Consider the following 26,461-nt stretch of genomic DNA (forward strand, 5'->3'; position numbering starts at 1 on the left):
GACTGCAGCTAGCTTAGGCATAGAAAGCACCTTGTCTATGAGATCTGAAGGACCATCAGGTGCCAGTGCTGGAATCCGGCCTGATACTAGGTTGTGCCAAGTTGGTACCAGCCTTCTCCAGTCTCATGTACAGATTCAGATCTCTGTATTGTGTGCGTATTTGTTGTTGGAGTTCTTGCTGCTGAGCACCCTACATTCTTGGCACCCAGCATCCAGGATGGACTCAACAAGGGCACTCTGGTCTCTAAAAGGAAAATCCCAAGGGGGCATGTCTAGGGTGGAAGGGAAACTGTTTTTAGCCCTTGGGCAGGCAGTGATGTATTGCTCAGGGGCAGTGACCTTGACAAATGTGAGGCAATGGAGGGAATGAATGTAGTCCCTAAAAATGGACGCCCGTGTCCAAGAAAGACAGTGAAAGGGGCTCCAGAGGAACGAATGATGGCACAGAAATTGGTAGTGGACAGAGTCAGGGCAGTATTCGTCAAACTCAGTGTAGAAACCCCCTCACCCCCACTTCCATGGCCCGAGTCCCAAGGCCCTTGGGCAGCCTGGAACCTACTGGCATCCAAGTATGATGGTATAGGGCTAGCTTGAAGGTTTCCAGCCTCTGGCTTTAAGTCATAATTTTCCATTTTTCCTTCTTTCTTGGCTTACCATAAAGTCTAGGAAGTTGAAGGCCCTTTCCAACTGTCTAGGGGAGTGGATTTTTTTTAGATCAGTCACTGAGATGGATAGCCGAGAAGGCTGACTCTCCAAGTCTTTGTTCCTGCAAAGTCTGAAAGCTCTGTGCTGCAATGGTTCTGGAGGGTCCAAGCAGAGGAAAGAGGAAGAGGATGGAGAAGGTTGGTGTATGTGCTTTCCTGCACCCAACCATGCCTCTGGAGGTCAGTCTCTGACACAATCCTAGGCTCAGAGGATCAGGCGCCTCTTCATGCAAGGTCCTGGGGAAGGGGAAATGCTGGAGATGGTGAGGTGTTTCTGCTGGAGATTCACAGAGCTGTCAGTGTCTCAGAGTGGAACATGCTCCCAAATATCTCCTGTTGGGGAGGCAGAAAGGAGAGACCATTAGGTTTGTTTGTTGGTCAGGAGAGTGGGCTGAGGCTGAGCGTGCACCCTGACGGTTGGGGTCAGAGTCCTAAGGGCTGAGAAGCAGCAGGTAGAAACAAAATGAGAAGGCAGCAGCAGGTGCAGTGTCTAGTCTTCCACAAGTTTAGGACTGCTGACTTTGATACAAGGACATCTCTGCATCTCAGTTTTCTTCATCTATAAAATGGGGAGAATCATCTCTGCACAATTCTGACCTTTAAGGAATTCTTGGAAATTAGACGACCTCTTCTGCCACATTTATTTCTTTCCTCTCTGATTTCTAAGTTCAGAATTTGCCCTCATAAGCAGACAGGCTCAATGCCTATCCAGCCACAAAATCCCATTGAAAACAGGCACAAAGGGGAGGGAAATAGGAGTAAGAAGAAATGTGGGGGGCAGCTAGGTGTCACAGTAGATAAAGCACTGGCCCTGGATTCAGGAGGACCTGAGTTCAAATCCAGCCTCAGACACATGACACTTACTAGCTGTATGACCCTGGGCAAGTCACTTAACCCTCATTGCCCCACAAAAAACAAACAAAAATAAATGTGATTTCTTCTAGACCCACTATTTGATTTCCCTTAGGCCCACCTCCATGATTTTTTTCCATTTGGAGCCTTTACATTTTCTTTCAAGAAAATGACTTGAAAATATCCTGTTAAGGTGGACATGGAACTTTTCCTGACCCCTGAGTGGCTAGAACCTTTCTCTCAAGATTTTTCTGTATTCTCTCTCTCTCTCTCTCTCTCTCTCTCTCTCTCTCTCTCTCTCTCTCTCTCTCTCTCCTCCTCCTCTTCTTCCTCCTCCTCCTCCTCCTCCTTCTCCTCCTTCTTCTCTCTCTTCCTCCCTCTATACATACATACATATACACACACACACACACAAATATACCAATTTATACACATGACCTTCCATTTTCCATCTCTATGCCTTTGCCCTGCTCATTCACCATACCTGAAATGCTGTGCCCATTTTCTTCAGCATCTTAGTATAACTAGCTTCCTTCTAGGCTTGGCTCTAGTCCCAGTTTCTGCCAGGTTCTTCCTGGCAGCCAAACTACTAATGCCTACTTCTTGCAGATCACCTACTTATACTCTGTATGCACCTAGTTACTTACATATTGTCTCCATCATTAGCATGTGCACTCCCTGAAGAGCGTTTATTTTTTGCCTTTCTTTGTATCCCCAGCATTTAGCACAGTGCCTGGAGCACAGTATGCTTTTTTTTTTTTTAGTGTATATATATTTTTTAAAACGGGGCAATGGGGTTAAGTGACTTGCCCAGGGTCACACAGCTAGTAAGTGTCAAGTGTCTGAGGCCGGATTTGAACTCAGGAACTCCTGAATCCAGGGCCGGTGCTTTATCCACTGCACCACCTAGCCGCCCCAATGCTTTTTTTTTTTTTTTTAATGCCTATTGGCTGATTGACTATTGTCTCTCTGGATAGAATGTAAACTCTCTTAGGGCAGGTACTGTGTTGTTTTCCTTGCCCCCCCAGTGCCTGATATATAGTTAGTGCTTAATAAGTATTGATGGTTTGATATGGAAAGAATGAAGATCCATCATTAAAAGATCAGAATGAGGAGGGGAAGGATAAAAGTTTGGAATTCGAAATCTTATAAAAACAAATGTTGAAAACTATCTTTACATGTAGCTGAAAAATAAAAAAATACTTTTAAGATTAAAAAGAAAAGAAAGAGGGGTCAGCTAGGTGGCACAGTGGATAAAACACCGGCCCTAGATTCAGGAGGACCTGAGTTCAAATACAGCCTCAGACATTTGACACTTTCTATCTGTGTGACCCTGGGAAAGTCATTTAACCCTCATTGCCCCGCAAAAAAAAAAATAGATTAAAAAGAAAAGAAATTAAAATTAAAGAAAAAGATCAGAATGAGAATTCTTCTCTATGACCAAACCCCTCCTTTGACCTCTTCCCTCCCCCCCCCCCAACTAAGTGGAAGGCCACTGAGTGGGAATCTTGTTTTTGACAGATATCTGCTTGATCTCCTTCCCTCCCTCAACCCCCCTCCCAGCTTACCTGTTCCAGATCATGGTAGCTTGATCCACTATCATCTGAATCGTACATGGAAAGTTCATTGTTCACTGGAGTCTGTGAAGAAGGAAGGAAGCTAGTGTGGGATGGGTGCCATTCAAACTGAGCCCCAAGGCCAAATGGAGCACTGACCAAAGCCAGCATCCAGTCTCTTCTCTGGCCCTTTATAATATTCCCCCTCCTACATGGCCGCTCTTTCTCTCAATCAAATCTCCCTCTTACTTCCCCCCAGAAAAGACAGTAACACCCTTCCTTTCCCCTCCTCCTCCGTCATCAGTCACATGCCAACAGGCCCATCTTCCTTTATGAGCTCTGTTACTGGCATGAAATGATCAAGAGGATCAAGGGATTTTGAGCTTAAATCTCTGATCCCTTCTGTCAGCAGTGACCTTCCCTCTTAGCCCTCACATGCCGCTGTTTTGCAATTCTCTAATGCACTTATCAGGAAATGCCCAGTATTCTACACGCACACCATCCGTGCTTAATAAATGTTTGTTAAATGAATGAATGAATGGGTCTAGTACCAACTCCTTATTTTTTAGACAAGGAAACTAAGGCCCAGAGTTGTTGTAATTTGCTTAAGGGGCACCTGGTGCAGTAGAGAAAGCCCTGGGCTTGGAGTCAGAAAGACCTGAATTCAATTCTCTCCTCAGCCACTAACTAGTTGGATGATCGGGGATAAGACATTTCATTTTTCTTTTGCCTCAGTTTCTTCAACTCTAAAATGAGGATAATGGTAGCATCTATCTCCCAGAGCGGTTATGAGGATCAAGTGAGACAACATTAATAAAGTGCTTAGCACAGTGCCTGGCACATAGTAGGCACTATATCCACACTTATTTCCTTTTCTCTTTCCCTAGGATATACCTGTAGTAAGTTGCAGGGTAGGGATTTAAACTCAGGTCTTCTAACCCCAAATTCAGCATTCTGACACAATCAACCCCACTTCATCTCTTGGAAGAATGCTTTAATTTAAGGGGAAAACTCTTCAACCCTCTGACCTAGGGTTGAAGATATCGAGCTGCCTTAGGACACCCAGTCTAGCTCTTGCTCACCCTGTTTCTCCACCCCCCCCACTTTCCCTTTCCCCTTGCCATTGTTAGGGTGGGAGCCAAAAACCCTATTTATTTTCTTAGGCAGCTTTTCAATGTGGTTACAGATGGTTTCACCTTCACCCATCTCTTAAGGCAAAGAGCAAATAATTGCTCGAAGGCCAGATGAGCTCATTCTTAGAGCTGAAGAAGACAGGGGCAGGTTTATTGATATTTGAAGTAAAAGTAAGGCCCAGAGGCTGAGTGGGGAAGGGGGCCAGAAAACTGCTTGAAAAGAACCTGGGTGTGGACTCCTATGGTGAGAAAGACTAGCCCTGCCCCACAATCTCCCCAACATTCCGGATTTTTGAGTGGTGTTGATTTGCATCTCATATGCATACCATTCGCTGAACTGCTTAAGGTCAAAATTCCAAAGGAGAAATCTTTTCCCCTATCTCAACCAATCCTGCTACCCCTCCATCCCCCTTGTGGAGTTTTCCTTCTGTATAGAGCACCAACAAAGTTAATCTATAATTATTTGAATGTTTTTCTTCATTCAGTGGGACAGCTAGGTGGCACAATGGGAAGAACACTGAGCCTGGAGTCAGGAAGACCTGAGTTCAAATTGGACCTCAGACACTTACTAACTGTGTGACCCTAAGCAAGTTATTTAATGCTGTTTGCCTCCATTTCCTCATTTGTAAAATGAGCTGAAATGGCAAACCACTCCAGCCTCTTTGCTAAGAAAACCCCCAAGAGAGGTCATGAAGAGTCAGACATGACTGAAAAAGAGGGATTAAACGATGACTTGCCCCAAGGGTCCTGTGTGACAGCAAGTAGAAATAGCTATAGTCTTGATGAAGATCTGAATTTAAGCTCTGGTGCTGTGTGACTCTGGGCAAACCACTTAACCTTCTCTGAACCTCAGTTTCCTCATCTGGGAAATGGAGAAATCAATCTTGATCCTAATTGCTCCCAAGCTCTTGTAAGAAAAGTACTTTGAGGGCAGCTAGGTGGCGCAGTGGATAGAGCGCCGGCCCTGGATTCAGGAGTACCTGAGTTCAAATCCGGCCTCAGACACTTAACACTTACTGGCTGTGTGACCCTAGGCAAGTCACTTAACCCCAATTGCCTCACTAAAAAAAAAAAAAAAAAAAAAAAAAAAAAAAAAAAAAAAAAAGTACTTTGTACAACTTCAAGTGCTGGCACACCCTCAGTTGATTAGTTCCTGTATATATCTTGCTTGTACATATTTGTTTTCATGTTGTCTCCTCCATTAGACTGTGACTCCTTGAAAACAGGGATTGTTCTTTGCTTTTCTTTATATCCCTAGCAGTAAGCACAGTGCTTGGCACTGTGCTTGTACTAGAAGGCACTTAGTATTTATTGACTGACTACTGAATTATAAGGTATTATTATATCAGCCTTGTCTGGTGTAGCTTGGGAAAGTGACTCACTGGCATGATTCCAAAGGACTCATGTTGAAATGTGCTACCCACCTCCTAACAGAGAGGAGCTGTACTCAGTGCTGATTGAGATGGAACTTGGTTTTTGGACATGGTCAAATGAGGGAATTTGTTTTGCTTTGACTCTACATGTTTATAACAGGGGTTTTGTTTTCTTTCTTTCTCTCATCAAGACAGGGTAGGGGGAGGTAGAAGAAAGAGAGAAGGTAGATTTTTATTGACTGAAAAAAATTAATTAAATAAGGAGAAAAGAGAAAACAGATTGGGTTCTTTTCCTAAGAGTTTCCAAGACTGTTGCCTTGCTCTTAGGTTCTATTCTTTCCGACCTTTTCCTCAATACCTTTTTCTAGATGGTGTGTGTGTGTGTGTGTGTGTGTATACGTGTGTGTGCTCCTGAGAAGAAAAAAAGAAGAGGAAAAGGTTACATTTCCTCTCTGGGCCTCAGTTTTTTCATCTGTAAAATGAGTTGGACTGGGTAGCTTCCAACGTTCCTTGCTAGCCCTAACATACTTTGATCCCACTTCAGTTACTGGTGAGTACAGAGAAGGCATCACCTTTATTATTGTTCACTAATACCCCACTTCTCCCCACCCCCTATTCCCACATGGGGTACCCTTAGTGTCAGGGACTATACATACCCTTCTTAAGTCTTGTCCTGTCACCACTGTTCTGCTGCAGGCTTGAGCAAAAAGGACAGCATCATGGATGCTGGGAAAGATGTGATTTCGTTCTAAGGTCCCGTCCTCAAAAACACCCCCGTGATTAATGTCATTGTACACTTGGGCTAGAAAGGGGGAAAAAAACCATTATCTGTCAAGATGGCATTTCCCCTGAAGGCTGAGGGCAGAGACAAGGAGAAGGAGGTAAGGGAGAATTAGATGGACAAAGGAAGCAGAGAAAAGTTGTAAGAGCCTCTCTTGCCTCATCTGTGATATAACCCTCACATTGCCTACCTCGGAAGCTTGTGGTGAAGAGAGGGCTCGGCAAACTTTAAGGCACTGTGTAAATGGGAGCCATTCTCATCTTAAGGCTTGGGAATTAAACTTCCCAGAAGTCGGCTTGTAATGTTGCAATGCCGGTTTGAGCAGCAGAGGGCGTTGTGAACATATGGAAAAACTCATTCTTGAGACTCAGGGAAAGGAAACAATTTAACTCTGAGGGAGTCATCACCTCGTGGTAGTTATGCCTAAAGATGTTAAAATCTCTGTTGGGCCAGGTAGCCCTCTGCTTTAAAGAAGTGCTCAGGGTATCTGCTAGATTGTAAGCTCCTTGAAGGCAGGGTTTATCTTTTGTCTCTTTTTGTATCAGAGAATTGGCACAGTTCCTGGCACATAGTAGGTGCTTAATAAATGCTGATTCATCGATTAATGGTTGTCCGGCATGCCTGAAATGCTCTCCTTTCTTACTACTACCTTTGAGAAGCCCTGGCTTCCTTTTAGATGCTTCTCAAGGACCAGCGTCTACAGGAATCTTTCCTGGGCCCTCCTGCATGCTAGTCTTCCCTTCTAAGCACAATTACTTTGTAACTACTTGTGTATACCTATTTTTGTACATGGAATCTTCCACATTAGAATGTCAGTTCCTGTTTGGCTTTTTCCTTTGTATATCTAGTGTTTCATAGAGTACTTGGCATGTAGTGATTAATAAATGCTTGTTGACTGACTCTTTCTCTTGCTCTACCTCCATCGTCTCCATGTTCTCCCCCTCCCCCACATGCTGACGGGAACTGTTCTGTGTTCATGTTTGGCCTTGTTCCAGAGCCAGCCCTTCCTTACTCTGGCACTGCTGTTCCTGGGATTTTTCTGCAATCTGCTCTCATTCTCATTTTTCCTTGATGACTTCCCAGTAGGTAGAAAACTAAAGAATACCTGGCAGCTCGGCTCTCCCCACTTAGCTCCTCGTAACTGCCCCTGAATGTCACCCCTCTTCTTACCTTGAATATTCACCAAGAAGACTTCACACCAATCTTCCCATAGGTGGAGGAGAGCTGGGACCAGAAGTGTTGGGTCAGGACAAGGAGGTGGGGAGCAGAAGGAGAGACAAAAGGAGAAGAATGATCTGAGTGGCTCCCCCAGGTGACCCACAAAACATACTTCAAGTAGAGCTGAACAAGTCAGTCATACTAAAAATAGCACCCAGCATCCACCACTTCTCCTTGGAGTGCTGACTGAGAGCTTTGGAAAGTGGCACGGAAACTTGGCTGTGCCCATTTGATGGGCTCTTCAGGATAATTATAGCACCCTGGGTCTTCCTTCTCATTGACCCCTCGGGGAGCATGGAAGTGGCAATTTTCCTGTTCTCACCGAAGGGAAGACTCAGAGAAAGCAGGCTTTGTCACTGAGGCTACAGAGGGAGAGCTACCAGGAGGCTTCCTTAATTCTCTCCCTCTCTTATAGAGCAGGATGAGGCATGAGGCAACACGGTTTAATGAAAAGAGCCCTGGATTTGGTGTGAGAGGACCTGACTCTACTGGTTACAACCTATGTGACTGATAGTCTCCTCATCTGGAAAATGAAGGAGTTAAGCCTTTAGCATCTTTTTCTAGACCTCTCCATGTTCTGGATGATGTTGTGAGGGAGATTGATAGGTGGGGCATTGGCCAGGAGGTCTTCAAGCTCACTAGAGGGTGTAGAGGGGGCCTGTGGATCTAGTGATCTCTAAAGGCCCTTCCAGTCCTCAAGTCTCTGATCCCATGGCCTGGGATAGACAGGAAAGCTTTCCCTATAACAAATGCTTAAGGGACCAATTTATTCAGGAAGCCTTTGGTCCCATGGCCTCCTTTCCTTCTCTCTCCCTCCCCCTTCCTCCAGCCAAGCTTCTCCACAGACTCTCTCCTCCCCCAGTCACCTCTATGATTTACCACTGACTCTGATCTTCAAGACGTAGTTAGACTGCTATCAAAAGAAGATAAGCTTACCGGCAATTCTCCTCTGATCTACCCATTTGGAAATGTGGAGCAGGGAGCTGAATGACTATACAGCACTAAAGTTTCTCGATTTAGTGACCAGAAACTTGCCCACCACTCCAATTGTCAGTCTAAGCATGGGATGGGGACAGCTGTCAGCAGGTATGGCCAAATTGTCTCTGATGGATTTTTGGAGTCTCAGAGGGCTGGGAGTAGGGGAAACAGGAAACCATCTGCCCTTTTTCTGGAAGGAAGCTACAGAGATCTGAGTTCCTTGCCAAGAAGTGATGCCTCTGGAGAAGTGTTCTGTGTACAGTATATTCTAGGGAGATTGCCCACCCCGAGCAGATTGAAAGAAGCAAGGGACTGCCCTCTACTTTGCTCCTTTCCTTTGGGAAAACTTGAGCATTGGTTCAACTTTTCCAAACTAGGGAACTTAGTAAAGGTGTTAGGAGGAAAATGGGGATGGGGGTGTCTCTTCTCTTTCCATTTAGACTTTACCTTTGCTAATGCTTTGATGCCCATAAGGTCAACGAAGCTGACCCCACTCATGTCCAGGATGATGGTATGGAAAGAGATGAAGGGTGGGACACTGGCCAGGGAGTCCTCAGGTTCACTGGTTGTTGTAAAGGGGGCTGGTGGCTCATCTTTGGAGGGTGTGGGGTCCTCTAGGCTGAAGGTGATATAGGAAATCCCAGTTCCATTGGCAGCTGTCTGATTGTTGTTGGTATCCGTGGGGGAAACAACCTCAAAGTCTTGCTGGAGTTCTTGTAGGGAGACAGTCTGGGGGGAAGGATGGGGCAATGGTTCAGAGTGGACCCTTGCAGGGTCTGGCTTACCTTAGACAACCCAGCTAGAGAAATCCATTTCTGTAGATCGTGGTTCTTTCTTTTTTGTGTCATTTTGGCCATAGTCTGGTGAAGGCTATGGGCTCCTTTTCAGAATCATGTGTTTAAATGCATAAAATAAAAGGCATAGAAGTACAAAGGAAACAAATTATATTAAAATAAACATCATAATATAAACTGGCCTTCCCCCAAGTTTATGGATCTTGGGTTAAGAACTCCTGCTTTTGATTCATATTAGTTGCATTATTGATACAATAAGGCAGAGAGACGGTGTGTGTGTGTGTGTGTGTGTGTGTGTGTGATGGGAGGAGAGAGAGAGAGGAGAGAGAGAGAGAGAGAGAGAGAGAGAGAGAGAGTTAGAGTTGATGAGGCATATAGTATGCGTATGTGAATGCGGTGGTAATCTTGGGTTCAGCTCACCTTTTTTTTCAAGAACAGGGATTTCCTCTGTCTTGTGGGCATCCTGCGTCCCTTTCCTGATTCTTAGGTATTTCTGCTTGGCCAGGTACACTTTCTGGGGGTCCACACCTATCTATGGGGAGAAGACCATTGAGCTCTACTTTTTTTTTTTTTGCAGGCAATGGGGGTTAAGTGACTTGCCCAGGGTCCCACAGCTAGTAAGTGTTAAGTGTCTGAGGCTGGATTTGAACTCAGGTACTCCTGAATCCAGGGCCGGTGCTTTAACCACTGCGCCATCTAGCTGCTACTGAGCTCTACCTTTTTTTGTCTCTCTCATTCCTTGCCCCATCCCAGAGTCATTCCCAGATAACTTCTTCCCTCCAGGTTCAAGGGGACTGCACTTTACCTTGGAAATGACCTTCTGTCTGAAGATTTCTGAGTTGGCAAAGTAGAGTGGAGAGCAGTAAGTCAGGATTTTAATTCCCTCTACTTCCTGGACCTGCCACAAGGAAAACTGGGCTTAGGGACAGAAGTGTCTGTATTTTTTTTTTAACTTTGCCTTAGAAAAGGTGAGGTGGGGGAGAGGGAGTATTAGAGGATGGGAGGAAGAGATCGCTACTTACCCTATTGTAGGTCTTAGGGTTCACATAGATATCTGTGCCCATGACCTGGGCCAGGGCAGAGCCATTACGACTAGATAAGGAAGGCAAAAAAAAACCACACCAAAAAACACAAATGAGAACAATCACTTAATATAGAATTCAAAGGATGCTGCTAAGACCAGAGGCGAGAGGAAAATACCTCCTTCCTGGTCTTGATGTGGGGGTTCTATCTAGGGGGAATTACAGGTGATCTATAGTCTAAGAGAAGAAAGTAACTAGGACAACGGGCCAGGGAACCATTTACTACAGAAAGATTTCCCAAAATGGGATTGAAGCTATGGGGACATGCATAAGGTCATAATGTATATGTAATGCCAGCATCAGGAATTCCTGATTCTGATTTGTTAGAGAAGGGAAGGTTTTCCTGAAGCTTAGTACCTACCCTTCCCTACCTAACCTCTGGGACTGATGCTAGCTGGTACAACATTCTTGCGGGGGGTGGGGTTAGGGGGGAGTAACTCAAGTGCTTGTAATTTTTCTAGGGGCGGGGAAGAAGCTTAAGCCCCTGGACACTCCAATCAATGGTTTGTCCTCTTCAGGGCATATAATGTGAGATTATCCTATTTGCCAGAATCCTCTTCTTACCTCTGATGCTTGCCAGATTTTCTCTACCTTCTAACCCTTTTATCCTCAACTCTCTTTAGAACCCAAGGGCTAGTAACTGTGTCCTTTGGGATGGTCAGTGGTAATACATTTCCCTGACAGGTGAGTTTAGACAGGGCTCCCCCTGCAACCACTCTGTGTCAGGGCCTTTTGCTACACATGCTAGATCAGGTCTTGTGAATGCCCTAGGTAGTCCCTACAGTCCTGAGCTACAGAGACACATGCTTTTGGTAAGACGAAGGGGGCACCTCTGGAATTGGCTGTGTTCAATATAGGCCTTCGTGATGGACACCATAGAGGCTTGGCATCAATAACCCCAAGGCTGACCTTCAGAGTAGGTGAGTGTGAGGGATAGCCTGGGCCTGGTAGTATATACTCACAACTGGGTCTGGAAGACAACCACTAGGATGGAGAAGGAGACGCCCACTGCTACACCATAGGGCAGTCCGAGGAAAAAGGAGGAGAGGAAACTCACAACCCAGACACACTGTGAGGAGAGAGAAGGAAGTTGCCCTAAGGTTAGGGCTCTGAAGCCTGCCCAGGGAGAAGACCACTTCTTCCAGGAAGCCTTCCTAGGGCCAAACCTATCCCTTTTCCCTTCAATGAATTGATGCAATTTTATAGTTACAACTATAATTAGTTTCTTCCCCTATTAGACTAGAAATGATCTAGGGACAAAGTATTTGAAGTATGCATCCTAAGCCCTACCAGACTACCTGTGTCCTTGATGGTGCCTAGTCAAGTATTTGTCAATCAAAGGACTGGGCCAGCTAGGAGAGATGTTGGGATATGTATTCCTATGGTTCCTCTCTGCAGAGTTTTTAGAATTCTTGAAGCTCAACCTAATTACTACCTGCCCTATTTCTCTTACAGAGGTCTTGTGCAAATCAATCAGACTGTGGAATTTGAAAAAGTAGTAGACAAATTTAAAGGATTGGGAATAATTCCAGAAATATGAGAGAAAAAGCAGCATGGCGGAAAGGGTTTAGAGACACAAAACTGCTTTTGGGTCCCATCTTTGTCATTTACTCCTGGTTGTGTTCCCTTTGGCAAATTACTGAACTTCAATGAAGCTTCTCATTTGTGGAATGGGGGACAATGATACTCATGTAATCTAGCTCTCAGAGTTGTTTCACAGGATCAAAATGAGGTAGGGAATGTAAAATGCTCTTATTATATAGGGGAAGTAGGGATTTTGTTGGGACTCCTGATTTTCCTGCCTTCACTTTGTCTTGCTGTGTCTGGGCCTAAAAACTCCATCTCTGGACAATGGGGTCTCCCATGGGCCTCTGGAAGGTGAAAAAGTTCTGGAGAGGGCAGATCTGAACTTTGGCCAGAAAGTGGTATTAGGGACAGGTTGACCAGGAGGAAATGGGCCTTGGAGGGCTGAGAAGGCCAAGGAGTTGGTAGGAGGACACCACTTACACAATCAATTTGCTTTTCTTCCACAAATAATAGGGGTCTGTGAGCTGCTTAAGAGAGTTCTTGAGGTTGACAGCAATTAGGGCCCCCAGCACAGACTGTTAAGGAGAACAAACAAAGACTCAGGTCAGTAGGACAATGTCTCTTTCCCTGTCCTCTAACCCCTCTGGTCAAGAATGTGTGTGTGTGTGTGTGTGTGTGTGTGTGTGTGTGTGTGTGTGTGTGTGTGTGAGAGAGAGAGAGAGAGAGAGAGAGAGAGAGAGAGAGAGAGAGAGAGAGAGGGAGAGGGAGAAGGAGAGAGAGAAGGAGAGAGAGAGAGAGAGAGAGAGAGGTGCAAGACAATCCCCTAGGAACTGAGGATCCTATGAGGATGCAGGTGTTCTGAAGTCTGGTCCCTTTGAGGGAAAGGCCACCACAGGGGTTATAGGCCTAGAAACATGTCAGATTCTATGCTAGCAACTGGCCCCCCCTGGACAGTTCCATGCCCACCCCTGTCTTGGTTCTGTGTGCTTTTCTCTTCATGAAATCAATCTCTTCAATTTATGTTTCAGACAGGGGGTTTGGTCTGGGTCATTGCTATGGTCACTTCTGTCTCTAATACTTTATGACTGTGATTCTTCCCTCCTTTATCTCAGCCTGCCCAATTGCACTCTACCCTTGGGTAAGGGGTACAGGTAGACCCCCAACACTAGCATGGTGATCATCACCACTAGGGATACACACAGACTTGATACCTGTCAAGAGTAAAAAAACAATCTGAACACTGAAGGTCGGGGATAGGCAGTGTATATGCGATGAGGGTGAAGGTTTTCTCTCTAGGGGAATAACTGGGTCCCCTGTATGAATTTGTCCCTGCCTCTCAGTGCCTCAGCTAGAAGTGGTGGAGGGGAAGGGGCTTGATGTGCAATTCCTACAGGGGACAATGGAGAAAGTGTCCAGTGACCTGAATTTGTTTCCACCCTTCTAGGACGGAGACAGGATTTGGGTGGGAGGTAGTGTGGTCAGCTTCTTGGAGTCCAACTTGGCACCTGGTCTTTCCTGAGGCCCTTCCCAATTGAGTTCAGAGAGATGCACTGCCACCCCCCCCCCCAGCTCACCTGGGATTTGCCCCCTGCGCCATCCACAGCCAGGTGACTGAGAGAGCACAGCAAATGACATGAATTTTAAAGAAGGAGCCAAAAAAGTTGCTGCAGCCTAGAGCAATCATTTCCTGTGGGGAGAGAAGTAGTGCTTAGGGACTTGGGAGCCCCTCTCCCCTGCAGTCAGGAGTCAGTCTGGGTAGAGTTGGAGCATGGGTGGGGTGAGGCAGTGGGAGAACCTGAGGCAGGAGAGACTCAACTGCTTAATTTGAGATTTGGCTACTTCATGGCAGCACATTGGAGAGAGTATAGATAATTAGACTCAGAAGACCTTGGGTTCAAATCTTGACTCAGATACTCAATACCTCTGTGACTCTGGGCAAGTCACTTAACCTTGAGCCTCAGTCTCCTCATCTGTAAAATTATGAGTTTGGACTAGATGGCCCTGAGGCTCCTTCTAGTTCTAGCGCAATGATTTCATTATCCCAGCACCAGGAGGATAAGCTAGAGAATATAGGATAGCAAATCAAATTCCAGGGACACCAATAACATACCTAATAATAGCTAACATTTATATATTGCTTTAAGGTTTGCAAAACACTTTCTTGGGGCAGCTAGGTGGTGCAGTGGATAGAGCACTGGCCCTGGAGTCAGGAGTACCTGAGTTCAAATCCGGCCTCAGACACTTAACACTTACTAGCTGTATGATCCTGGGCAAGTCACTTAACCCCAATTGCCTCACTAAAAAAACAAACAACAACACTTTCTTTATGTTATCTAATCTTATCTTCACAACAACCGTGTTGAGTAGGGTGTGATTTATTACCCCCATTTGAAACTAAGGCAGAAGAGGTTAAGTGACTTGCCAGGGTCACAAAGCCAGTAAATGATTTAGAGCTGGATTTGAATTCAGACTTCCTGACCCCAAGTCCAGCACTCTATCTGCTATACCACCTAGCTTCCAGAAGGGTCATTTGGAGAAGATCACTAGAGGTGATTGAGTCTTAGGGGCATGACCAGATATCTCAGGGCTCCAAGGTGGGCTTTGTCAAATGCAAAGAGCCAGAATATGAGCTGAGCAAGGGCTTTTGGTACCCCTATGAATAAACAAAACTACAGAGAACTCAAAACTGGAGGGGACCTCAGAGATCATTTAGTTTATGGGGTCTTAACTGGAGGTCTATGGACCCCCAAGGCATCTGTGGATAGATTTTAGGTGTTCTGAGAACTTGGATGGGAAAAATTACATCATTATTTTCCCTAATTGAAATTTAACAATTCCTTCAACTGTAAATTTAAAGCAAAATTAATGTGAAGAGGGGTCCATAGACTTCACCAGACCTGCCTAATGTGTCTGTGACACAAAAAAGGCAAAGAACCCCTGATCTAGTCCAGTGATCTCATTATATAGGTGAAGAAACTGAGGTCTAGAGAAAACAAGCAATCTGTTCAGGGTTACTTATAACAATGCCTCAGATGCATACTACCAGCATCATCTTGGGCAAGTCATATCACTATTTGAGTGTCAGTTTCCCTCAGAGGCAGCATGGTATAATGGGTAGAGTGCTGGACTTGGAGTCAGAAAGACAGTAGACTCCAACCCTGCCTTACACGTTTACTAACTGTGAGCTTCAGTTTCCTCATCTGTAAAGTGATGGGGGTTAGACTTGACCTCTAAGGTCCCTTCCTGCACTTGATACCAGTTGTGTGATCTTAGGCAAGTCACTTAACCCCAATTGCCTCACAAAAAACAAAACAAAAAACCTCAGTGTCATATAAACAAGCCCATATCTCAAAGTTATAGTCCCCAGTATTTACATAGTCATAGCCATTTGCTAGGGGACCCTCACCAGCAGTTGTCTTTGTATGGTTTCTCCAATATGTTGCCCATAGCCCTCTTCTTCCCTCCTTGCTCCCAACCACACATCCATTTCCACACCTCTCCTTGCATTACCTGGTTAGGATCCACATCATAGCCATGTTTGGTTCCCAGGGTCCTGCCAATGGCCAGGTTGATGACATAACCCACGATGGCCAGGAGAAGGCTGTGCCAATCATATCCTTCCACTGGAGACCACAGGGGACACTGGGGTGGTGAAATCTGTCATGGAGTCAGAGGGGAAGAAGGATCAGGACCCAGCATGTATTTATGTATGGGAGAAGAGAGCAGGAGTGTGGGAATCAGGGGTGGGGTAGGGTATGATCAAATTAGAATCATAGAATCATATTTAAGAAAGTATAGGGACTTCAGAGATTATTGGGGCCACAACTTTGGGGCAGATAACTCCTTTATATCTATCATCTCATTTGAGGTATATGTAGTGCGCAGTATCATTATTCTCATTTACAGATGAGAAAACTGGGAGATCAAGAGTTTAAGTGACTTGCTCAAGGTTACACCATTACTAAGTAGCAGAGGTGGATCCTTTGATTCTTGGGCCATCTCCTTCACCCAGGACCATTTTCTTTGTCCTCCTGTTACACTCTGCCTCCCAGGACTATGGGAGTGTAATTGATGTACTTCTAATTCCCTGCAACTTCATATAATGCCTTGCCTCTAGTAGGCACTCCAGTATGTATGTTGATTGAGCAATTATATTCCAAGTGGTTAAAAGGGTGTTATCTCAGGATAGAGGCAAAGCAGAGCTGTTTCCTTATAACGACTAGGCTTTATCTGATTTTCTGTCTAGTAAAATTGTGTATAAATTGGGCCTGTGTTCCAATAAAATTGTTATCTAGAGACATAGACTGAGGGCTGAGCTGAACTAGGCTTGTGGGTGTGACTGTCCTAAAGAGGATCCAATTGGAATTGACTCATGGATCCAACACTGTGCCATGCTGCAGAACCAAGGTTCAGATTGGGCTTGGATGGGAGAGCCAAGCTCCCGGCCAGCTTCCACTCACCCCTGTTGGATCTCTCCCACAATCTGCATATGATACTTCTGGGCATCTTACAACCCCCAGAGATAGCCGTTGCCACCACCACCTATTGAGGAAGGGAAAGATGGGACCTGAGCCAGGGCCAGGGCACTGAGTCTCTACCTGGCTTCCTTCTCTCATAAAAGGAATCCAGGCCCTTCCACTCAACTACCTGACAGAGATTCCCCTGGGAGAGCTAGACATATACCAAGACTGACTTTCACTGTCTGGTTTTCCTGTTTCATTTACTGTAGTAGAGATAGCTTTAATGTCCCTGTCCCAATAACTGGGAGATCTTAAGATGATAGAGCATAGAATTGGATTCAGAAGGAACCTTAAAGGTCATCTAAATAGAAAAAGGAGCCACTAACCATATGGGAGAATTCCTGTGGACCACATATTGATTCAGTTTTAAATGTAATATTATCTGTTTTATTATATTTTTATCTTGTGAAATATTTCCCAGTTACATTTGGGGGGGGGCAATGAGGGTTAAGTGACTTGCCCAGGGTCACACAGCTAGTAAGTGTCAAGTGTCTGAGGCCGGATTTGAACTCAGTTCCTCCTGAATCCAGGGTCGGTGCTTTATCCATTGCACCACCTACCTGCCCCCTTCCCAGTTACATTTTGATCTAGATCAGACCACACTCAGGAGTGTGATGGGCCATGTGCTGCCTTTGGGTCACGTGTCTGATACTTCTGGTCTACTTCAATCTCCTTATTTTATGGTTGAACCCTAAAGAATGAAGAAACTCCCTCCGGGATAACTCATTTCATAAGTGACAGAGCCAGGATTTAAATTTAAGCACCCTAAATCTAAAACTAACACTCTAACCTCATGGGGTCTTTTAGGAATCACAACCGTTTCATGCTGTAAGACATCTTAGAGAGAATTTAGTGTGATCCTCTCATTTTACAGATAAGGAAGTTGAGGCCCAGAGAGGGTAGAATGATTTTTTCCCTGGTCACACAGGGAGGCAATAGCAGAGCCAGGCTTTTGCACACAGGCCTGCCTTTTCTGGATCCTGTCCCCATTGCCTTTGGCCCCATGACCATCGGGTCAGGCTCCTAACACCAAACCCAATTTCCAATGGAGCTCCTCACCACAAATCAGTTCTGTGGGGATGGGGATGCGGATCTTGTGCATGTAGCGAACGTTGAGCTCTTTCACCAGCACTAGAAAGACCCCACTGATCAGGGCAAAGACAAGTGAGGCAACGTTTGTATGGGGCAGATTTTTGCAGATGTCAATGAAAGGTCTAGAAGGAGAGCACAGGCATCAGAGGAGAACAATCAGGAAGAAGAGGTCATTGCCTTCACAGGCTCCCTCCCTCTTCCTTCTACATGTCCACTTCTGGGCACCCATGCCAGGATCCTGAAGTGGCAACAGTGTTTGAGAGAGGCACAAGTGAAACAAAATCCAGCCTCTCATACCCACCTCCCTCTTCAACCCAGATTTGAGAGACTATGTGGAATAGATGATCAATTTTCTTTCTCTGTCCCTGAGTGGAACAAGAGCAAACAGATTTTAAGCTACTGCCAGAGGGAACAAAAATTAGATTTAAGAGAGAACTTCTCTGACAGCACTGGAGTGAGGAACCAACGAAGGCAACAGAATTAGAATTTTAGATATGGAAGGGACCTTTTTGGTCATCCAGTCTGACTTCCCACTAAGCACAAGATGCTTTTAGTACAAGAATTCCTTATAGGTGATCAAGAAGTCTTGCTTCAGGACACTAACAGGGGAAAAGGACTGTTGCATTCTGTAGTCCTAGGTTCTAGCAAAGTGCCTTATATATTGCAGGCATTTAATGAATTCTTATTGAAGGAATGCACGAAGGGAACTCATCACCTTTTTTTTTTTTTTTTTTTTTAGTGAGGCAATTGGGTTAAGTGACTTGCCCAGGGTCACACAGCCAGTGAGTGTTAAGTGTCTGAGGCCAGATTTGAACTCAGGTACTCCTGACTCCAGGGCTGGTGCTTTATCCATGCGCCACCTAGCTGCCCCCACTCATCACTTTTTAAAAATAGCAAAGTTGGGGGCAGCTAGATGGCGCAGTGGATAGAGCACCGGCCCTGGAGTCAGGAGTACCTGAGTTCAAATCCGGCCTCAGACACTTAACACTCACTGGCTGTGTGACCCTGGGCAAGTCACTTAACCCCAATTGCCTCACTAAAAAAAAAGTATTATTTAAAAATAGCAAAGTTGAAAGAGCAGGAAAGATTCTCATGTATCTCCTGCAGCCTCTGGGTTGGGTGTTCAGACTCACCAAGACAATGGCCCCAGGGCCAGTGTAGGAGGGATGGTCAGCCCAAAGATGTACTTCAGCACAGAAATCAGGATCTGCAGTCCGGCAGCAGTCATGAAGCCTCTGATGAAGACTCAGATAGGTAGATGGCCACAAAAACCAAACTGCATGAAGCTAGGCCCATCTAGGATGGGGCAAAGGGGAAGGGGAGAGAAATGCAGGTGCTGCTTGGGGCCTTGTCCAGACCAGCAGCTCCATGCCCACAGCCCCACTGCCAAGGACACAGAAGCTCACCCAGAATGTCACAGATGCATCTTTGAGTGGTTAGTGATCTTATAATGCACATATCCAATCTCCCCAACTAGACTGTAAGCTTCTTGAGGGCAGGGGACTATCTTGTATTTCTTAAGGTTTCTAGCAGAGGGCCTTGCACAGAGTAGGCCTGGAACTGGGATGAGGCATTTTGTACATCCTAAGTAAAGTCTGAAACTTCACCTTCCCCCACCCCAGCCCCTGCCCCAATTCTATGAGTCATTGTCTCAAGAAGCTTTGGACCTTCCCTGTAATACTTCTACTGGAGGCAATAGAGTTTAGCTGAAAATATGTTTGATTTGGGCTTACAAAAGTTGGGTTTGAATGCTGGCTCTGATATCACCTGTATAACCTTTGAACAAGTCATTTGCCCTCTTGGACCTTGGTTTCCTTATCGATAAATGGAAAGGTGGTGGGAGGTAATGTCCAAAGTTTGTTTTTTAGCTCTAAATAAAGTTCTAATTCTAAAATCCCATGATCCTAGATTGCTACTTATCACACATAGACCTATATCTTATGAGAAGTGGAACTCTCTATAATAAAAATGTGAATTTAGAAAAAAAAGGATTTCTTGAGACTTTCTGTGTTATTTTTGGCTCAGGTACACCCTCAATGAATTACTGATGGCGTAGATAAAGGAGCTCAGAGGCAGATGGGAGTGGAGGGGAGACATTTCCTAGCAGCCTCTAAGTATATGAAGAATTAGAAAGGATTTGCGAGCAGTGAGGATTTTTAATATCTTGGCAGAGAAGGTTGTCAGACATTGGATTAAGTTGAACAGGTTGAGATTTGGGGACCTTTTCCAGAGGTCTCTGGACAGCTCCTTGTTTGGGATGTTATAGAGGCAGCAGGTTGGACTAGGTAACCTCTAAGATTCTTTGAACTGAAATTCGCAGCCTCTAATCTCAGAAGACATTCTCTTTTAGGAGGGTATGAGTGAGAGGATTTCTCAAGGTACCTTTCAGCCCTGTAGGAGAAGGCAAATTGCTAAATCTGCTTTTGTAGGTTAGAGACCACCCCCCCACACCTTTCTAAAGGAATGGGTTTGGTGGTGCAGAAGGAGGATGGAGATAAGGTCTCTAGAAAGCTTGAGGATTCTTGGATTGGAGAGGTAACTTGATCTGCCTCCCTTGAGGTGCTGAGGACCCTGGAGCAGTTGTCTACGATCTCCTTGGGCCCTTACTTCCCTGGCCCCAGGAGGAGCAGGGTCTCACTGGGGCCACTTCTGCCTTTCCCACTCACCTGGATGATGGCTGTTAAACAAGCCAGTGTTGCCGACACGTGGAGTCTCTCCTCCTCCATGGCTGCTATGTCCACGTAGCTTGTGTTGGTGACATTGTTAAAGACCTGGAATTTGACTCCGGAGCCAGCTGCAGACAGATGTTACCCACCAGGACGCTGATAACAGCAAAGGTACCTGCGGTGCCCCACCCAGCCCGGCAAAAGACAGAGGTTGGGACCAATACCCGCTACAACCACCAGTGGCCCACGATGGCTCCCCAACCCTCTGGGGGCCTATGGAACAGCTGAATATTTCTACTGGGAAAGGCAGTCCTGGATAGAGCTTCAGCTCCCAATGATTCCATATTCTCCTGGCCTCCACCTCCCCATCCTTCAGTTTCCTCTCTAGTAATAAAGACACTTCCTTCACATTTGTACAGCCCTTCATGCTTTGCAAGGTCTTCCCCATGTATACTATATCAGTGTTAGCCTGGACTACTCCATGAAGTTGACAGAGCCATTATAATCTTCATTTTACAGAAAATGAAACTCAGACAGAAAGGCTAAGTGAGAAGTCTTGAGGACCATACAGTAAAATGAGTTGGAGAGATGGAACTCCAACCTAGTAGGGCTGAAAGGGACTTCAGAGGTCACCTGGTCTCCTCTCAACCCAACGCATGGGACTGTACTTGAAGACTCCCCTCTCTCCATCCTGATGGAGAACTCATTTCCCATTAGCTCTTCCTCATTAGTAAGGAAAGTTAACCCATTTTATTTTCCGATGGCTCTAACTGCCAGGGATTTTTCTCTACATCCTCTTCTCTGTAACTTCCACCCATTGTTCCCAGTTCTGTTTTCTATGGCCAAGAAGAAGGCATGAGACTCCCTTTATGGGAACATAGGAGCATAGAGATCCAGAAGGAACATCAGAGGTCAGCTCATCCCCCATGACAGCTCTTAAGCTGATTCAAAATCATAACAATATCTTTTCCAGGTTCGGTTCCTAGCTTTTTGGACCAGTCCTTAAAATGGCAAAATTTCCATCTCCTTACCAACCTAGTGAATTTCCCTCTTCTGGATGACTCGGGACATACCGTCATCTTTTAGATCCTTGTACTCACCAACAAGGAGAGGATGGGCAGGGGGATTGAGGGTCAGGAAGCATTTTACCTGGCACCATCTGATGCACACCTCCCAAGAAGAAGTAGGTCAGGAGAGGAAAGAAGGATGAGTAGAGGCATTGACTGCAGGAAGGTGGCCACCAGCGCAAAAGCCATGCTGAAGGAATTATGAGATCATAAGTTTAGAGCCTGAAAGGATCTGAAGAATTGTCTGGTCCAATCCTTTCACTCCCCAGTTGAGGATGCTGAGACCCAGAGAGGGAAACAAGTCACACCAGGAGTCAGTGGAAGATCTAGGACTTTGAAGTTGGGGCTCTGGCTCTAAGGCTAGACAGACTGTTGCACTGTGATGATTTTTTGCAATGAAGGACAGTCTCATTACTTCAAAGGGATACTGATTCCAGCCTAATATTTAGAAAGCAGGCCACCTGAGGGAACATACAGTATAGGAACCCTGAGGGGGAATCCTGGCTCATGCTCCCAATTTGGGCCCCTAAAGTCTAAGGAAGGCACACCTTAAAGTTCAGAATCATGGGTTTTTTTGGTTTTGTTTTTAGACAGAGGTGTGGTACATCATATGTAGCTAGAGACGATCCTCTCACCTTGTGGGACCTGAATGGATCCCCCACTCAGTCCCCCAAGCAGATCAGGCACGATGTAGTCCTTGATCTTGTATTTGGGGAGCCAGGATAGGATAGGGGGGGAAAGCCCAAATGCTACAGTTTTGATCTTGGCAGAGGAACATCTGGAAGGAAAGAGAAGAGCAGTCATAGGAGGGACCAGTAGGGACCGCATTCCTTTTGTCTATTAGGAACATCTTCAAGGGACTCGGACATGCTGGACTGGGAGGTTCCAGCACTCTACAGTCCCTGCTCATATATATGCACTCTAAATTATGTAAATAATTGATTCATGGTGGACAGAAGGGCAATTCTTAACCTATACCAACATTCCTGCAGTATTTGGGTTTAAAAACATTGAAATTTTGTTTGCATCCTGATCCATAGCCCTCTTCTCCTTGTGCTTGTTTCTAGACAGGACTGTATTTGAATCATCCTAAAGCTAGTCACCTGCCTCATTCCTTAAATATCAATTCTGGAGGAGACTCACTGCCTCCCCAGTGTTGTGTCCTTGCTGACTTATACAACCTTTAAGTGTAAAACTTGGACACACACACACACCTGGGTCCTTTTCCCCAGTTATATACTAACTGACATGGGGGGGTGTGTGTGGTGTGAAGTTTCATTGGTCAACACAGGGTGGGGAGAGTTGATCCCTTCCCTGTTTGTCCAAGGCCTTGAGGCCTTTTCATAGGAACTCCCCTGGCTGAGGAACAAGGACATGAGAATGGAGACTGACAGAAGGTGGATTGATGGGTGGGGGTGGATGTGTGTGTATTTGGGGGGTAACAATTTGCTTTCCGTGTTCCAGTTCAATGCAATCAGATACTTGGGGATGGAATCAAGGCCCATTCTGGATGACTCATCTACCCCTTTGATTAGTCCTCCTTTCTTTACCGTCACCAACTCTGATTCTTTGGTGTTGCTCAACAATAGTTTCCCCGATATTAGGTCCCCTGGATGTCACCCAAAACCTAAACCAACACAGAAATGCTTTGTATCTCGCTAAGTCTGGGAAGTCTCTTAAAGTCCCCAGAAACTGGGAGAAATTGGTTTTATAACTTGATTCTTCCATCTAGTAATCAATTAGTCAATTGACAGGCATAGGAGTTTAGCATTTAGGCCTTAGAGATCATCTAATCCCACTTCTTATTTTACACATGAAGAAATCAAGACTTAGCGAATTCTTTTTTGCAGGGCAATGGGGGTTAAGTGACTAGCTAGGGTCACACAGCTAGTAAGTGTCAAGTGTCTGTGGCTGGATTTGACTCAGGTCTTCCTGAATCCAGAGCTGGTGCTTTATCCACTGTGACACTTAGCTGCCCCCTAGGCTCAGAGAGTTTAAGGGACTGCCCAGTGTCTCACACAGCTAATAAGCAATATTAAAAGTGGGATTAGAATCCAAGTTTTCCTGACTCCAGTCTGGGACGCTATCCAGTACACAACAATATATTCTTTATTAAGTGGTTACTATGTGCCAAGCACTGTGATAGGTATTAGGGACACAAGGGACGTAATGAAACAGTCCCTGCTCTGGAGAGAGTATGTTCATTTTTTAGTGGTATATGGAATAAATACAGGTAGTTTAGGTAGGGAAGGTACAGTACAGCAAATGAGAGGGATTAGGAAAAAACTAATATCATAGTGTACTTCTCCAGAAGGAAGTAAGGGATTCTCTGGGCTAGAGGGAGGAAAAGAATGCATTTTAAGCCTGCAGGACAGTCGTGCAAAGCAGGGAAATGGGAGAATTATGTATGAGGGACAGAAAGACAGACAGTTTGGCTGGACCATAGATTGTGGTAAGGAGATTAATAAATAATGAAGCTAGAAAGTTAGTTGGGGCCAGGTTTTGAAGGACTTTTAAAGTCCAATAGATGAGCTTACATTTTAAATTGGGAGTCATAGGAGTTTATTGATTAGGGGCAACGACATAATCAGACTCATTTTTTTTTATGGGGCAATGGGGGTTGAGTGACTTGCCCAGGGTCACACAGCTAGTAAGTGTCAAGTGTCTGAGGCCAGATTTGACACTCAGGTCCTCCTGAATCCAGGGCCGGTGCTTTATCCACTGTGCCACCTAGCCGCCCCGACTCATTCTTTTTTTTTTTTTTCCGCCCCGCTCAATCTTAAAGAAACGCATTTTGGTGGCTGTGTGGAGAATGGATTAGAATAGGGAGAGACTAGTTGCAGGGAGAACAACAATCCAGATAAGAGGTGAGGAGGGACTGAACTAAGATGGCGGATATGTAATTAGTGAGGAGAGGCTGAATGAATACACGGTATGTTATGGGGGCAGCTAGGAAGTAGGGGTGGAAATGGTGAGATTTGGAAATGGATTTGATTTGTTGAAAGAGTAAAAAGTTAAAGATAATGCCAAAGTTGTAAGCCTTGGACACTAGAAAGTATGGTGGTATCCTTGCAGAAGTAGAGAAGTGTAGAAGACCAGTGGTATCATTGGGCAACAGAAAAGTCCTTCCTGGATCTCCTGCCCCTCCTGGAGCAGTAGGCCCATTGACTTTCACTTACTGTGGAAGGCAAGAAATGAGTCAACTAAAGCAGAACAAACCTTGGAGCTTTTCTGGAAACTCAGTCCAACTTTGGGGGTCAATAGGCTTATACAGATGTCAGAAGATACTGTTTTTATTTGACTTCTGGGAAGAGCTAAAGCCAGCAGTTTGCTGGTAGATAGTTAATAACTGGCTCTCCAAAAAAAAAAAAAAAAGACACATTTTAAGTAGAATCTGCATTATTGACATTTTTGCCATCACTTCCTTAAGCCTAGATAATTAACAAAACAATAAATCACACCCCGATTTGTAGTGTTTGCTGATTTCTGAGGTGTAAATACTCATGCTGAAAATTTAACACTCCAATGAGCATACTGATGGCTAAAGCTACACTTCAGGGGTGGTAAATGGGTAGCCTTAATTACAAGTCTGCTTTAATACAGGCAAATCTCTCTGAATCCTAAAAAGGGCTAGAAACTGATATTGAAGACAGAAAATAGCTGGATGCTATTGGAGATTGACAGGGTGAGGAAAGAGGGTAGTGGTCAGAGTGGAGGTAGAGGGGGTGCTCTCTCAAGTCCATGCACTGCATCCATGTGGGAAAGGGGGAGAAATGGGATTGGCTTCATCAGCCCTCTTTACTTTATTCCCCCACCCCTCTTCCCACATTTCAGGACAATAGCCCTCCCTTTGTCCCTTCTGCCCAGGTCCAGAACAGAACAGGGCAGAGGATCTCCTATATTCTTTGGATACATTAGCTAGCAGTGCTCATCAGACTGAAGGAACTCTGAACTAGGGGCCAAGAACAGCGCTGGCGTCAGAGCCTAGAACTCCAGCGGCTGAGCCTCCCTTGAAGAGCAGGGTTGGGCCAGGGATTTAGGCAGAGATTCAAGTGGATGATCCTCCCAGCCTGAACCAGTTCCACCTGCATCACAGCCCCAGTCATTGCCAGTGACCTCAATCCAAGAAACTGAATCAGCTGTTCTGGGGTGGGGGGTGGGGCAGTAGGAGTAGAGAGAGCCAACCCATGACGGGTCTTGAGGGCTGCTTGCGGAGAGGACAGGGACTTGGGTCCTTAGCACTTTAGAATACTTCCCAGATGAGACTCCTGGGGCTGCTTATTTGAAGTTATTTCCTCCACCTCTAGGAGCCACTTCTGCTTATTGACAGTCACAGGTTAGAGAAAGGAAGGATGGAGGTGGGGCAGCCAGGAGAACAAAGTGGATGGGGAGCAGTGAGGTCCCTGCTGTCACCCTATTTGCCCAACTTCTGGGCATTGCTTCATATCTATTGGGGGGGGGGAGTCGGGGAGGCATATGTATGGGGAGTGAGAGGAGGAGAGCATGTGTATGGGAGGTCAGAGGGTAAAAATTTCCCCGGGCTAGAGGACATTGCAGGATTGAAATGGGGCCCCCATTACTGCTTCTGCAGTCAAGGGATTCCTGACAGCATTTCCCAAGGGAATGATAGAAAAGAGCCTAGGAGAGCTGAGGTGGCATGAGAATCCATGAAGTCAGTTTGGAGATACTGGAATCCCAAGGTGGCAGAATTCCAGCTCTTCCTGAGTTGGAATTCCAACCCTTCCTGAGCTTCCTCCAGGCATCTCTCTGGGGTTTTGGACCCCAAAGCAAGTGAGGAGATGGCCTTCCACATAAGCTATTGTTTCTGGATCCTGAATCAAAGGTGAGGAACTCACCTGGTAAGGCTCATTTGTCTTTGCTCCTCCTTTTTCCTATTCCTAAGAATGTGGGCCGGTGGGCCATGGATTTCTGATGGCAAGATGGCCAGCACAAGACAATTAGAGAAACAAAGGTTCAGAGCTTGGCATCTTACCTGAAAGTATCACGAAGCTTTTTGCCCACTGGGTAAGTTCTGTCCTTCTTCTCGAATTCCTCATCGAAAAGGGTCAGGGAGTATGCAGGTCGGTCTATCACGTATCGGGGCCTGGGCTGGCTCAT

General features: G+C 45.5%; 1 protein-coding gene across 1 annotated transcript; it reads right to left on the minus strand.

Moving 5' to 3' along the window:
* Positions 1-941: 941 nt before the first annotated feature.
* On the minus strand, positions 942-26,461 carry SLC26A9 (solute carrier family 26 member 9). Its single transcript, XM_044003151.1, is given in 29 exon segments — positions 942-1,037; positions 3,125-3,196; positions 6,275-6,420; positions 7,570-7,590; positions 7,593-7,623; positions 9,043-9,324; positions 9,810-9,870; positions 9,872-9,921; positions 10,195-10,287; positions 10,412-10,481; positions 11,434-11,540; positions 12,481-12,573; positions 13,126-13,209; positions 13,573-13,604; positions 13,607-13,685; positions 15,509-15,594; positions 15,597-15,655; positions 16,459-16,498; positions 16,501-16,540; positions 17,098-17,105; positions 17,578-17,732; positions 18,744-18,855; positions 18,858-18,906; positions 20,277-20,392; positions 20,395-20,451; positions 21,426-21,494; positions 21,497-21,533; positions 21,968-22,121; positions 26,337-26,461. Coding segments are annotated over 29 exon segments (2,376 nt in total). The 3' UTR covers positions 942-989.

The sequence above is a fragment of the Dromiciops gliroides genome, chromosome 4, assembly GCF_019393635.1.
Source record: "Dromiciops gliroides isolate mDroGli1 chromosome 4, mDroGli1.pri, whole genome shotgun sequence".
In the NCBI taxonomy this organism is placed as follows: domain Eukaryota; kingdom Metazoa; phylum Chordata; class Mammalia; order Microbiotheria; family Microbiotheriidae; genus Dromiciops; species Dromiciops gliroides.